A 16,404-nucleotide genomic window follows, 5' to 3' on the forward strand; every position below is an offset into this window, starting at 1 on the left:
AGAGCAGTCCACAACAATCAGTCTTTCCTTCTCATCCTGACCGGCAAGTCTCCCCTGACCTGGGGTTCTGGGTGACTTTTCTGAACTTGACCCCTTTCCCTAGACCTCATGAGTTCTTTTCCTTCACCCCCTCCCCCCTTTCTTCCTATTCAACACTTCAGTTCCAAAAGCCTTCAAACTTTAGTACCTTCATATGCATGTTCTCCTGCCGCAGCTAGGTGAGTAGATTTTTTTCCCTATCCAGTTACATTATAGCTAAATAACACACAACTCTCTCACAGTTACAGCTACACAAAGATACTTAAAATGTCTACTCAGCAGACATACACCAAAAACTCAAATAAACCCATTAAAACTAAAAACTGTGTAACAGTTTTCATGTGTTTTTACGTATCACATTCTGCCATGTGTTGTTATGTTGATGCATAAGTTTGTAACATCTTCTATCTATTCAAAAGTTTCCACATCATACACACTTGACAATTAAGGAAGATACAAATTTATCATAAATATCTTTCTACATTCTGACACTGAAAAACATAAACACAAGTTTAAAGAGCAGTTTCACATTGAAAGACAGAGCCATGGAGTCTGCAGAAAAGAGAATAGGAAAGCTTGCGGAAGTGTGGCAGATGCACTACTGAACTTCTAATTAACCTCTTTTGTTACGACAGTAGAGTGCAGATACATACTGTGTAATTATTTGATGTGGTTTTCTCCAACTTTTCTTACTGAACTGTTGCTAAAAAAGGTTCTGGTATTGAATTTTAGCAGTGATTCTTCTGTTTACATATAGTATAACAATGTAACATCACTTTATGTGTACAAACTGACTGATTAATTCTATACAAGATTTCCACAAAACACAAATGTCATATGATGACAGACCAAATACAGTTTATTATTTTAGTTACTGACTGATGAGTGTAAATCATTGTGCATCAACTATTTAGGATGACATACAATAGTATTCCTCAATCTCAAATACAATTCAGCTCAAAATAACCCTTTCCAAAACGGTTAACCAATTCTTCTCATAGGAATTTACTGCCAAAATTATCTTTGCATATTGTAATAATCCTCCCCCCATGAACCATGGACCTTGCCGTTGGTGGGGAGGCTTGCGTGCCTCAGCGATACAGATGGCCGTACCGTAGGTGCAACCACAACGGAGGGGTATCTGTTGAGAGGCCAGACAAACGTGTGGTTCCTGAAGAGGGGCAGCAGCCTTTTCAGTAGTTGCAGGGGCAACAGTCTGGATGATTGACTGATCTGGCCTTGCAACATTAACCAAAACGGCCTTGCTGTGCTTGTACTGCGAACGGCTGAAAGCAAGGGGAAACTACAGCCGTAATTTTTCCCGAGGACATGCAGCTTTACTGTATGATTAAATGATAATGGCATCCTCTTGGGTAAAATATTCCGGAGGTAAAATAGTCCCCCATTCGGATCTCCGGGCGGGGACTACTCAGGAGGATGTCGTTATCAGGAGAAAGAAAACTGGCGTTCTACGGATCGGAGCGTGGAATGTCAGATCCCTTAATCGGGCAGGTAGGTTAGAAAATTTAAAAAGGGAAATGGATAGGTTAAAGTTAGATATAGTGGGAAATAGTGAGGTTCGGTGGCAGGAGGAACAAGACTTCTGGTCAGGTGACTACAGGGTTATAAACACAAAATCAAATAGGGGTAATGCAGGAGTAGGTTTAATAATGAATAGGAAAATAGGAATGCGGGTAAGCTACTACAAACAGCATAGTGAACGCATTATTGTGGCCAAGATAGATACGAAGCCCACACCTACTACAGTAGTACAAGTTTATATGCCAACTAGCTCTGCAGATGATGAAGAAATTGAAGAAATGTACGATGAAATAAAAGAAATTATTCAGATAGTGAAGGGAGACGAAAATTTAATAGTAATGGGTGACTGGAATTCGAGTGTAGGAAAAGGGAGAGAAGGAAACATAGTAGGTGAATATGGATTGGGGCTAAGAAATGAAAGAGGAAGCCGCCTAGTAGAATTTTGCACAGAGCACAACTTAATCATAGCTAACACTTGGTTTAAGAATCATGAAAGAAGGTTGTATACGTGGAAGAACCCTGGAGATACTAAAAGGTATCAGATAGATTATATAATGGTAAGACAGAGATTTAGGAACCAGGTTTTAAGTTGTAAGACATTTCCAGGGGCAGATGTGGACTCTGACCACAATCTATTGGTTATGACCTGTAGATTAAAACTGAAGAAACTTCAAAAATGTGGGAAATTAAGGAGATGGGACCTGGATAAACTGAAAGAACCAGAGGTTGTACAGAGTTTCAAAGAGAGCATAAGGGAACAATTGACAGGAATAGGGGAAAGAAATACAGTAGAAGAAGAATGGGTGGCTCTGAGGGATGTAGTAGTGAAGGCAGCAGAGGATAAAGTAGGTACAAAGACGAGGGCTGCTAGAAATCCTTGGGTAACAGAAGAAATATTGAATTTAATTGATGAAAGGAGAAAATATAAAAATGCAGTAAATGAAGCAGGCAAAAAGGAATACAAACGTCTCAAAAATGAGATCGACAGGAAGTGCAAAATGGCTAAACAGGGATGGCTAGAGGACAAATGTAAGGATGTAGAAGCTTATCTCACTAGGGGTAAGGTAGATACTGCCTACAGGAAAATTAAAGAGACCTTTGGAGAGAAGAGAACCACGTGTATGAATATCAAGAGCTCAGATGGCAGCCCAGTTCTAAGCAAAGAAGGGAAGGCAGAAAGGTGGAAGGAGTATATAGAAGGTTTATACAAGGGCGATGTATTTGAGGACAATATTATGGAAATAGAAGAGGATGTAGATGAAGACGAAATGGGAGATACGATACTGCGTGAAGAGTTTGACAGAGCACTGAAAGACCTGAGTCGAAACAAGGCCCCCGGAGTAGACAACATTCCATTAGAACTACTGACGGCCTTGGGAGAGCCAGTCATGACAAAACTCTACCAGCTGGTGAGCAAGATGTATGAGACAGGCGAAATACCCTCAGACTTCAAGAAGAATATAATAATTCCAATCCCAAAGAAAGCAGGTGCTGACAGATGTGAAAATTACCGAACTATCAGTTTAATAAGCCACGGCTGCAAAATACTAACGCGAATTCTTTACAGACGAATGGAAAAACTGGTAGATGCAGACCTCGGGGAGGATCAGTTTGGATTCCGTCGAAATGTTGGAACACGTGAGGCAATACTGACCTTACGACTTACCTTAGAAGAAAGATTAAGAAAAGGCAAACCTACGTTTCTAGCATTTGTAGACTTAGAGAAGGCTTTTGACAATGTTGACTGGAATACTCTTTTTCAAATTCTAAAGGTGGCAGGGGTAAAATACAGGGAGCGAAAGGCTATTTATAATTTGTACAGAAACCAGATGGCAGTCATAAGAGTCGAGGGGCATGAAAGGGAAGCAGTGGTTGGGAAAGGAGTGAGACAGGGTTGTAGCCTCTCCCCGATGTTATTCAATCTGTATATTGATCAAGCAGTAAAGGAAACAAAAGAAAAATTTGGAGTAGGTATTAAAATTCATGGAGACGAAGTAAAAACTTTGAGGTTCGCCGATGACATTGTAATTCTGTCAGAGACAGCAAAGGACTTGGAAGAGCAGTTGAACGGAATGGACAGTGTCTTGAAAGGAGGATATAAGATGAACATTAACAAAAGCAAAACGAGGATAATGGAATGTAGTCAAATTAAATCGGGTGATGCTGAGGGAATTAGATTAGGAAATGAGACACTTAAAGTAGTAAAGGAGTTTTGCTATTTAGGAAGTAAAATAACTGATGATGGTCGAAGTAGAGAGGATATAAAATGTAGACTGGCAATGGCAAGGAAAGCGTTTCTGAAGAAGAGAAATTTGTTAACATCGAATATAGATTTATGTATCAGGAAGTCGTTTCTGAAAGTATTTGTTTGGAGTGTAGCCATGTATGGAAGTGAAACATGGACGATAACTAGTTTGGACAAGAAGAGAATAGAAGCTTTCGAAATGTGGTGCTACAGAAGAATACTGAAGATAAGGTGGATAGATCACGTAACTAATGAGGAGGTATTGAATAGGATTGGGGAGAAGAGAAGTTTGTGGCACAACTTGACTAGAAGAAGGGATCGGTTGGTAGGACATGTTTTGAGGCATCAAGGGATCACAAATTTAGCGCTGGAGGGCAGCGTGGAGGGTAAAAATCGTAGAGGGAGACCGAGAGATGAGTACACTAAGCAGATTCAGAAGGATGTAGGTTGCAATAGGTACTGGGAGATGAAGCAGCTTGCACAGGATAGAGTAGCATGGAGAGCTGCATCAAACCAGTCTCAGGACTGAAGACAACAACAACATTGTAATAATGTGTTAGACCACACCTCATTTTCCTTCCTTGTTCCTCAGTTGAAGTGAAGCAGTGGAATGTGTTAAAGGTATGTGTGTTTCCCAATGTGTAAGACTTTTTAAAACTGGTGAAATCCAATGTGTACTCACAACACTGACAGCAGCAACATAATAAGTAAACTTCTTGCAATTGTAATGCAGCTAGGCTGTAAACATGTACTACAAACTTCTGCATTAACATAACATTTCAGTAAAATTACAGCAAAATTTCATTTTATATTGTGCTTCCCGGAGTGTACTTTCCCAAGATTCAAATGAAACAATATTGACAAAAATATAATAGAGGGAAACATTCAACATAGGAAAAATATATCTAAAAACGAAGAAGATGTGACTTACCAAACAAAAGCGCTGGCAGGTTGATAGACACACAAACGAACACAAACATACACGCAAAATTCAAGCTTTCGCAACCAACAATTGCTTCACCAGGAAAGATGGAAGGAGAGGGAAAGACGAAAGGATGTGGGTTTTAAGGGAGAGGGTAAGGAGTCATTCCAATCCCAGGAGCGGAAAGACTTACCTTAGGGGAATAGGACGACAGGTATACACTCGCATACACACACATATCCATCCACACGTACACAGACACAAGCCGACATTTGTAAAGGCAAAGAGTTTGGGCAGAGATGTCCGTCGAGGCGAAAGTACAAAGGCAAAGATGTTGAATGACAGGTGAGGTATGAGCGGCGGCAACTTGAAATTAGCGGAGATTGAGGCCTGGTGGGTAACGGGAAGAGAGGATATACTGAAGGGCAAGTTCCCATCTCTGGAGTTCTGACAGGTTGGTGTTAGTGGGAAGTATCCAGATAACCCGGACGGTGTAACACTGTGCCAAGATGTGCTGGCCGTGCACCAAGGCATGTTTAGCCACAGGGTGATCCTCATTACCAACAAACACTGTCTTCTTGTGTCCATTCATGTGAATGGACAGTTTGTTGCTGGTCATTCCCACATAGAAAGCTTCACAGTGTAGGCAGGTCAGTTGGTAAATCACGTGGGTGCTTTCACATGTGGCTCTGCCTTTGATCGTGTACACCTTCCGCGTTACAGGTCTGGAGTAGGTAGTGGTGGGAGGGTGCATGGGACAGGTTTTACACTGGGGGCGGTTACAAGGGTAGGAGCCAGAGGGTAGGGGAGGTGGTTTGGGGATTTCATAGGGATGAACTAAGAGGTTACGAAGGTTAGGTGGATGGCGGAAAGACACTCTTGGTGGAGTGGGGACATGCAGTCTACCATCCTTCATCAAAGACACCAACCATTTTCTCGAACGCTTGGAATCCTTACCAAATCTGTTACCCCTGGAAACCATCCATGTAACCATTGACGCCACTTCCTTATACACAAATATTCCACACGTCCAGGGCCTCCCTCCAATGGAGCACTTTCTTTCACACCAATCACCTGCCACCCTACCTAAAACCTCTTTCCTCATTACCTTAGCCAGCTTCATCCTGACTCACAACTTCTTCACTTCCGCTCCCGGGATTGGAATGACTCCTTACCCTCTCCCTTAAAACCCACATCCTTTCGTCTTTCCCTCTCCTTCCCTCTTTCCTGATAAAGCAACCGTTGGTTGCAAAAGCTTGAATTTTATGTGTATGTTTGTGTTTGTTTGTGTGTCTATCAACCTGGCAGCGCTTTCATATGGTAAGTTACATCTTCTTTGTTTTTAGATATAATATTGACAAAAATGTATATTATTTCATAAAACTGTTACTGTGGCCACCATTCAAGAAGGGAGATACCAACATATCATGAAACTGAAGTTCCAGACGACACAAACTGTTTTTGGCAACAGGTATATAGCATATATCCCACAAAATTACAGTTAAATGGGAATTATTTAGGAAAAGTACCATGTTTACGTCTCAAGACAACCACCTCCAGAGATGCAACTCAGTGCATTTAAACTACCATCTACAAAGCTCTAACAGCAACATCTTTAAGCTCTCTAAAACATCAATAGCAGAAATAAATACTTTACCAAGGAGATGATCTCAATAAAGTTCCTCCTGTGAAGAAAAAAATGATCTTAGGCCATTTGTGCACCACTGAGAAACAATAGTTAGCGTAAATTTATTAAAAAATGAAATGAAATGAAATTTAAGGAATACTTTACAGTACTAAATGTGACTCACCACTTGATGCTAAACTAATTTCACCGTGAAAGTAAAAAAGAAATGAGAGCAGAAATGTACAAGTGTCTGAAAACCATTTCCTAATGGTATGAGTAAATATGGATTTCTTCTTAAAGGAATCAAGAAATTTAAGGTATCAGCTGCAATCAATTTCATGCAAAGCAATATGCTGAGCTTTTAAATAGTTACAAATTGGTAGCACTCATAAATACATGCATTAGAATAGCATGTACTACAGATCACCCAGGGAATACTTACAAGAGAACATACATTTTAAGGCAGAAAGTGTAATAACTATGTACAAGAAAGCTTAAATGTGGAGGAAGGAAGCAACTGTGCGAAAGACGTGCACCAGGCCAAAAAAATGTCATTAATGAAGGAAAGAGATGACTGAGAGGTTCAATAAGAGGATACATGAAAACAGTGAAAGGTTTTAAGAAAAGTATGTGACTTGTAAGACTATGCTAAACAAATAAAAATAGCAGCACTGAAATAAAACTTTATCAGAAAGATTGCGCCATCATAAATAGTGGATGAAGCAGAGTTGTTGAATTGTAGTAAGAATGACAAACAGAAAATTGTACACATGAAACACATTCCCAAACAGGAGAAAATATCAACACACAAATACATTCACTATAATTCATTTTCTGTAGGTGAGTATGAAGCTTAATATGCTTCATAAATGATATTAACTGTTTTCTACCAGTACAATTCTAAAGTTTGATTTTTTCTATCAGTACTGTTCTAAAATTTGCTTGTATCATTAAACTTTACAACAGGTGTAATGTGAAGACACTAAAGGCAGTGATACAACCTTCAAATTTACGATTTATACTATCACCTCAGGAGGACGTCGTTATCAGGAGAAAGAAAACTGGCGTTCTACGGATCGGAGCGTGGAATGTCAGATCCCTTAATCGGGCAGGTAGGTTAGAAAATTTAAAAACGGAAATGTATAGGTTAAAGTTAGATATAGTGGGAATTAGTGAAGTTTGGTGGCAGGAGGAACAAGACTTCTGGTCAGGTGAATACAGGGTTATAAATACAAAATCAAATAAGGGTAATGCAGGAGTAGGTTTAACAATGAATAAAAAATAGGAATGCGGGTAAGCTACTACAAACAGCATAGTGAACGCATTATTGTGGCCAAGATAGACACAAAGCCCATGCCTACTACAGTAGTACAAGTTTATATGCCAACTAGCTCTGCAGATGATGAAGAAATTGATGAAATGTATGATGAAATAAAAGTAATTTTTCAGGTAGTGAAGGGAGACGAAAATTTAATAGTCATGGGTGACTGGAATTTGTCAGTAGGTAAAGGGAGAGAAGGAAATATAGTAAGTGATTATGGATTGGGGCTAAGAAATGAAAGAGGAAGCCGTCTGGTAAATTTTGCACAGAGCATAACTTAATCATAGCTAACACTTGGTTCAAGAATCATAAAAGAAGGTTGTATCCTGGAGATACTAAAAGGTATCGAATAGATTATATAATGGTAAGGCAGAGATTTAGGAATCAGGTTTTAAATTGTAGGACATTTCCAGGGGCAGCTGTGGACTCTGACCACAATCTATTGGTTATGAACCACAGATTAAAATTGAAGAAACTGCAAAAAGGTGGGAATTTAAGGACATGGGATCTGGATAAGCTGAAAGAACCAGAGGTTGTACAGAGTTTCAAGGAGAGCATAAGGGAACAATTGACTGGAATGGGGGAAAGAAACACAGTAGAAGAAGAATGGGTAGCTCTGAGGGATGAAGTCGTGAAGGCAGCAGAGGATAAAGTAGGTAAAAAGACGAGGGCTGCTAGAAATCCTTGGGTAACAGAAGAAATATTGAATTTAATTGATGAAAGGAGAAAATATAAAAATGTAATAAATGAAGAAGGCAAAAAGGAATACAAACGTCTCAAAAATGAGATCGACAGGAAGTACAAAATGGCTAAGCAGGGATGGCTAGAGGACAAATATCAGGATGTAGAAGCTTATCTCACTAGGGGTAAGATAGATACCGCCTACAGGAAAATTAAAGAGACCTTTGGAGAGAAGAGAACCACGTGTATGAATATCAAGAGCTCAGATGGCAACCCAGTTCTAAGCAAAGAAGGGAAGGCAGAAACGTGGAAAGAGTATATAGAAGGTTTATACAAGGGCAATGTACTTGAGGATGTAGATGAAGACGAAATGGGAGATAAGATACTGCGTGAAGAGTTTGACAGAGCACTGAAAGACCTGAGTTGAAACAAGGCCCCGGGAGTAGACAACATTCCATTAGAACTACTGACGGCCTAGGGAGAACCAGTCCTGACAAAACTCTATCATCTGGTGAGCAAAATGTATGAGACAGGTGAAGTATCCTCAAACTACAAGAAGAATATAATAATTCCAATCCCAAAGAAAGCAGGTGCTGACAGATGTGAAAATTACCGAACAATCAGTCTAATAAGCCACAGCTGCAAAATACTAACACGAATTCTTTACAGACGAATGGAAAAACTAGTAGAAGCTGACCTCGGGGAAGATCAGTTTGGATTTCGTAGAAATGTTGGAACACGTGAGGCGATACTGACCTTACGACTTAACTTAGAAGAAAGATTAAGAAAAGGCAAACCTACGTTTCTAGCATTTGTAGACTTAGAGAAAGCTTTTGACAATGTTGACTGGAATACTCTCTTTCAAATTCTGAAGGTGGCAGGGGTAAAATACAGGGAGCGAAAGGCTATTTACAATTTGAACAGAAACCAGATGGCAGTAATAAGAGTCAAGGGGCATGAAAGGGACGCAGTGGTTGGGAAAGGAGTGAGACAGGGTTGTAGCCTCTCCCCGATATTATTCAATCCGTATATTGAGCAAGCAGTAAAGGAAACGAAAGAAAAATTTGGAGTAGGTATTAAAATTCATGGAGAAGAAGTAAAAACTTTGAGGTTCGCAGATGATATTGTAATTCTGTCAGAGACAGCAAAGGACTTGGAAGAGCAGTTGAACGGAATGGACAGTGTCTTGAAAGGAGGATATAAGATGAACATTAACAAAAGCAAAACAAGGATAACGGAATGCAGTCAAATTAAATCGGGTGATGCTGAGGGAATTAGATTAGGAAATGAGACACTTAAAGTAGTACAGGAGTTTTGCTATTTAGGAAGTAAAATAACTGATGATGGTCGAAGTAGAGAGGATATAAAATGTAGACTGGCAATGGCAAGGAAAGCGTTTCTGAAGAAGAGAAAGTTGTTAACATCGAATATAGATTTATGTATCAGGAAGTCGTTTCTGAAAGTATTTGTTTGGAGTGTAGCCATGTATGGAAGTGAAACATGGACCATAACTAGTTTGGACAAGAAGAGAATAGAAGCTTTTGAAATGTGATGTTACAGAAGAATGCTGAAGATAAGGTGGATAGATCACGTAACTAATGAGGAGGTATTGAATAGGATTGGGGAGAAGTTTGTGGCACAACTTGACTAGAAGAAGGGACCGGTTGGTAGGACATGTTCTGAGGCATCAAGGGATCACAAATTTAGCATTGGAGTGCAGCGTGGAGGGTAAAAATCGTAGAGGGAGACCAAGAGATGAATACAATAAGCAGATTCATAAGGATGTAGGTTGCAGTAGGTACTGGGAGATGAAGAAGCTTGCACAGGATAGAGTAGCATGGAGAGCTACATCAAACCAGTCTCAGGACTGAAGACAACAACAACAACAACAACAACAACAACAACTACTACTACTACTACTACTACTATCACCTTCCTCCGTTATTTCCTTATCAGCTGAAGAATATATAATATTCAGAGTTCCTGTGCAAAGCATAAAAACTGTTTCATGCTTACATTTCTGAAGTATCCTTTTTAAGTGATATTAAATCTTTTGTCACGTAAATTATTAAATAAGTCTGCTTGGACATTATAACATGTGGCATTACAACAGAATCTATGACAACAAGAACTTCAGATTATTTGTACTTCTTCAGATCAGATATTCTTGTTGTGTTTTTATTTGGAGGCCATGTATGTTATGCACTTTCCAAAAAACAAAATCTGAGCGTTCTATTAACATGAGATTAAACCACATGGGAACATTATTTCTCATTCCCACTCTAGAACAAGGCAACAATTTACTCAGCTGCATTCTTACCTGTGAAATCTATGGCTATAGTGCAATTCAGCTGTGTACCTCCTTCTTTTACATAATCAAGGAAAGAGTAGACTTTTTTGTATTCATAACGGAGAAGCCTCACCTCTCCAGAATGTTGGTATGACTGGTTTTTTGCCTGAGGAATGAGAAAGAATAAAGAATTGCATTACTTCTTAATTATAACACAATACTGGAGATTCCTCTAGGACTCTGAAAGCTGAGGTAATTTCATATTTCCAATTTATTTATTTACGGGTACAATGGTGTAGTTCGCCATTATTAGGCCCTTCTTTAAGACAGGCAACTCCACAAGTGCCAATATTGACTGGCCAGTATGTCTCCTCATATCATTTCTCAAAAATTTTGAGAAAAAGGTTGTCAGTCAGCCCTGAAGTAATGGGACACTTAGCGATGTGTAGTAATTTCTAAAAGGCTACTCTAAACATTCATAATGAAAATTCTAAACAATTGTAAACAAAAGAATAGCAGCGATACAGAAGTCTTGGTACTTACAGACTACATTCTTTGCTATTAGAGATAATAAATGTTTATGGAATATTTGATTCAGCACATACTTGGTTTAATTACCATAAAAAGTATGCAGAAATTTACATTAAGATTGTAAGTCTATCACAGAGAGATCCACAGAAAATGCTAAAAAAGACATCTCCCTAGGAGAATATCATTGTCATTCCTTGTTTCGACACAAGGCAAGGTTCCAGGTTCGAATCCTGGCCTGGCATGTAGTTTCAGCCTTAAATAAGTTTCAGAATATTTATTTATTGCCAGTCAGAATCACAAGTTCAGATTCTTTTGGTCATTACCAATTTGGTTTATTTAATACACCATATTCAGATCTACAACAGTCTGATATAACATATGTACAATATGCTAAGTGATTAGTTCTACTGCTGTCATACTGGAAGATCTAAATATGGTTTGCTAAATATACTGAAAACAGTAGCCACCAAAAAATTATATTTCTGTACACAAGGGTAATACTTTGATTTCAAATTATCCGATTTTACATTTTTCGCAATTCTACATCATTAATTCATAGCCCCTGTGAAAAACCCACAAGATCAATCCTAAAATTCCTTGGTTTTATGTTTCTTCCTAGTAAAATTTACTTGATTCTATGTTCTTATACTGCAGTGTTATGGTTTTTAAGCCTAGACCCAACGAACATGTAAAATAGTAGTTTCATTGTAAATATTATGCTGAAATTACAATAAGCATTCCACAGAGTATGATTATGGCCAAACTACTGTGTTCACATTGTGTCTATAATTCACTGTTTTTGGCTACCAAGGGAAAACTAGTCTTTACACATGATGCAAATACTGGTGTTCACAATATGAAGAAGAGGATAGTTGCTACTTACAGTAAAGATGTCACATTGAGATGCAGACAGGCATGAAGAAATGACTGTTGAATATAGGCTTTCAGCGAATCTGTTCTTCAGAACCCACACATTAACACAACCAAGTGTAATCCCCCCCCCCCCCCCCCCCCTCTCTCTCTCTCTCTCTCTCTCTCTCTCTCTCTCTCTCTCTCTCTCTCTCTCTCTCTCTCTCTCTCACACACACACACACACACACGCGCACACACACACACACACACACACACACACACACACATTCACTACCTCCAGCTGCTCCAGCCGGAGTGCAACTGAAACATATTGAATGGGGTCAGTGATCTGGAATGGGGTAGGGAAGGGGGAGGGATAGTAGGGTATGATTGGGTGAAGAGGAATCAGCACTGCCGGGTGGAGCATGCAGGGCTGAAGGTGGAAGAACATGGCTGCCAGGATCAGTGCTGTGAGGCTACAGGGAGGGAGAAGGGAGGAAGAAGGGAGGAAAAATGGGTAGCAGAAGGTGAAATACTGTTGGATGCACTGGTAGAGAGCACAATAAGTGTGAGGAGAGGTGAACTGTGAGGAGGTGACAACATAGAGGGGGTGGAAATAGTTGGGTGAGGGGGGAGGGGTGGCAAGGATAGGGACAGCTGGTCGCTGGTTTACTCAGCATCCGCTTTTTTCTCTACTTTCCTGTGTTTCTTCAACAGCTTTCAAACAGAACACATACAAAGCCACACTGTATCAACAGTCTTGTCCATGTACAACACACAGCTACCTAACCCTGCAGATTGTTGGTATAGTATCTCATACCTCAAATTCTTCCTGCTGATAATTGTAATCATCCCTGCACACAAAATCATCCTGGTCTCAACCTACTGTCACTCTTCTCTCCACCCAACTGTTTCCGTCCCCTCTGTCCTCTTCCCCACACGCTCATCGTGTGCTGCTCTCTGCCAGTGCACCCAATTGTCTTTCCCTCTTCTCTGCTCCTCTCCTGCTCTCTGTTTTTCCCTTTTCTCCCTCAACCACAACTTCCTGATGATGTGCCATGTCCTGCCACCTCCAGTACCTCCGCCAGGCAGCATTAATTCCTCTTCATCCAATTTACCCTGCTATCCCTCCCCCTTACCCACACCCATTCTAGATTGTTGCTCCCACTGAACACGTTTTAGTCACAATATGGCCAGAGATAGTTGCGATGAGTGTCATGTGTGTGAGGTGTGCTTGCTTGTATGTGCATTTTCTTTTCTGAAGAAGGCTTCGGTTAAAAGCTTACACGTAACAGTAGTTTCGTCATGCCTGTCTGCTACTGAGTGTGTCATCTTTAAATTGAGTAGCAACCTATTCTTTCATACTATTGTTGATATTTGAACCTGTACTTTCCATTGTTTAAATATTTGTGTCAAATTGAATAAAAATGTGAAAGCAGGAAAAACACTACACATGTTTCTGTGAAAGTTAATAGCATATTTTGGAAAATTTATCTGGCTTCATTCATTCATTTATCATTTTTGATAGATACCATCAACGAGGAGAACATTCAGGGATCTGGAACGAGTTAACATACGTATTAACGAAAGATGAGGAACTCACAGAAACCTACTCCATGTACTGTACTAACAGCAAAATATTACTATAGTGATTAGTGCTATTCATGCTCACGATGGCTAAATTAAATCAAGTCAATTAGGAAGAAAGCTACTACTTTGAAAAAAGCTGTTGCCTCCTCAGTTTCGCTGTGCAGTTGCCATTTATCTGTTATTCGTAGCTTAATATTAATTGACCCCAATGGTGTTCTTCATCCTTATTTACAGCACATTACTACTTGTCATGCAACTCTGCAATAAACAGTCCTATTTACCATGAAGCTAACAAAACTTTTCATATCCTTCGATATTCAGATAATTTTTATGAAGAGTGGCTAATGGGTATGTTTAAAACTTTCTTTTGAACTGGTAGGGATTCCAAATTTCTTGCTTTGTGTTAAATGGAAGCTTGCTGAATACCTTCACATCAGAGCATTTAACTCCATTCTCAACCCTAGGCAATGAACAAAGTTTACATGAACATTATTTCTGTTTCTAACTGTGTAAATCACAATTCAGTTGAAACTAATTTTATTATTAGCGGCAAAAACTGTAACTGACTAAACAAATTGTGAAACAACTGTAAGAATTCCAAGTTCATTAAAAACATACAAAACATGTAGTTATTTTCTGTACACCATGCTCTTATTGCTTACTTCTGCTGAATAAACAATCTGGACAACCAGGAGAGAAAATATGCAAAAACAAGCATACAATTTGTCCTTATGCCACCATAACATGAGAGAGGCATCTGTAGGTATAAACACACTGAACTGAGCTTCTTTACCTATTTATCTAAGTACTGACTCCATTTTAACTTGTTATGTAGCTGGACAGTGTCTAGCAAGAAAATTAGGATTGTGTCAGTATATTCGCATTGTGAAGGGACAGATCAAGATAAGATAGATAGTTTTTATGATGCACTCAGTGATGTAGTTGTTAGAGTAAAGGACAAGGACAGTGTTCTGCTCATGGGTGATTTTAATGCCAGGATTGGAAATCGGACAGAAGGGTATGAAAAGGTTATGGGTAAATTTGGAGAGGATATGGAGGCCAATAGAAACGGGAAACAACTCTTGGATTTCTGTGCCAGTATGGGCTTAGTAATCACAAACTCCTTTTTTAAACATAAGAACATTCACCGGTATACTTGGGAAGGCAGGGGAACCAGATCTGTCATTGACTATATAATAACAGATCAGGAATTCAGGAAGGCTGTGAGGGACACACGTGTATTCAGGGGATTCTTTGATGACACTGATCATTATTTAATCTGCAGCGAAATTGGTATTGTGAGGCCGAAAGTGCAGGAGGTCAGGTCCATATGTAGGAGGATACGAGTGGAGAAACTTCAGGATAAGGAAATTAGGCACAAGTACATAACAATGATCTCAGAAAGGTGCCAGTTAGTTGAATGTAGTCAATTACAGTCATTGGAAAAGAAATGGACAAGGTACAGGGACACAATACTAGAAGTGGCTAAAGAATGTCTTGGAACAGTAGTGTGTAAAGGTAGGATGAAGCAAACAGCTTGGCAGAATGATACAGTCAAGGCAGCCTGTAAAAGGAAAAAGAAGGCATATCAAAAATGGCTACATACCAGAACTCAGGTAGACAGAGAAAGTTATGTTGAAGAAACAAACAAAGCCAAACAGATAATTACAGCAACCAAGAAGAAATCTTGGGAAGACTTTGGAAACAGGTTGGAGATTTTGGGTCAAGCTGCTGGAAAACCATTTTGGAGTGTAATTAGCAGTCTTCGAAAGGGAGGTAAGAAGGAAATGTCAAGTATTTTGCACAGGTCAGGAAAACTGCTTGTGAATCCTGTGGATTCCTTGGGCAGATGGAGGGAATATTTTGAAGAGTTGCTCAATGTAGGTGAAAATACGATCAGAGTTCGATGCAGAGTGGGATAGGAATGATGATGGAAATAGGATCACATTTGAGGAGGTGGTGAAAATGGTCAATCGATTGCAGTGTAATAAAGCAGCTGGGGTGGATGAAATTAAGCCGAAACTCGTCAAATACAGTGGAATGTCAGGTCTTAAATGGCTACACAGGATAATTGAAATGGCCTGGGAGTCGGGACAGGTTCCATCAGACTGGACAAAAGCAGTAATCACTCCAACCTTTAAACATGGAAACAGAAAAAATTGTAACAACTACAGAGGTATCTCTTTAATCAGTGTTGTGGGTAAAATCTTCTCAGGTATTGTTGAAAGAAAAGTGCGAGATTAGTTGAGGACAAATTGGATGAAAATCAGTGTGGGTTTAGGCCTCTTAGAGGTTTTCAGGACCCGATCTTTAGCTTATGGCAAATAATGGAGAAGTGTTATGAATGGAACAGGGAATTGTATCTATGCTTTATAGATCTAGAAAAGGCATATGACCGGGTTCCTAGGAGGAAGTTATTGTCTGTTCTACGAGATTATGGAATAGGAGACAAAACTTTTGCAAGCAATTAAAGGTCTTTACACGGATAGTCAGGCAGCAGTTAGAGTTGACAGTAAATTGAGTTCATGGTTCAGAGTAGTTTCAGGGGTAAGACAAGGCTGCAACCTGTCTCCACTGTTGTTCATATTATATATGGAGCTTATGTTGAAAACAATAGACTGGCTGGGTGAGGTTAAGATAGGTGAACACAAAATAAGCAGTCTTGCATATTTGGATGACTTAGTTGTGATGGCAGATTCTATTGAAAGTTTGCAAAGTAATATTTCAGAGCTAGATCAGAAATGTAAGGACTACGGTATGAGAT

The 16,404-nt window shown here is 39.5% G+C and overlaps 1 protein-coding gene across 1 annotated transcript in view; it reads right to left on the minus strand.

Annotated features, from left to right (window-relative positions):
• LOC126356066 (copine-8-like) overlaps positions 1–16,404 on the minus strand; it is a 193,129-nt gene that overhangs the window by 65,114 nt on the left and 111,611 nt on the right. The window contains exon 7 of the mRNA XM_050006765.1: positions 10,698–10,833. Coding sequence (XP_049862722.1) covers positions 10,698–10,833 — 136 coding nt within the window. The remainder of the gene's footprint in view (positions 1–10,697; positions 10,834–16,404) is intronic.

The sequence above is a fragment of the Schistocerca gregaria genome, chromosome 3, assembly GCF_023897955.1.
Source record: "Schistocerca gregaria isolate iqSchGreg1 chromosome 3, iqSchGreg1.2, whole genome shotgun sequence".
NCBI classification, from domain to species: domain Eukaryota; kingdom Metazoa; phylum Arthropoda; class Insecta; order Orthoptera; family Acrididae; genus Schistocerca; species Schistocerca gregaria.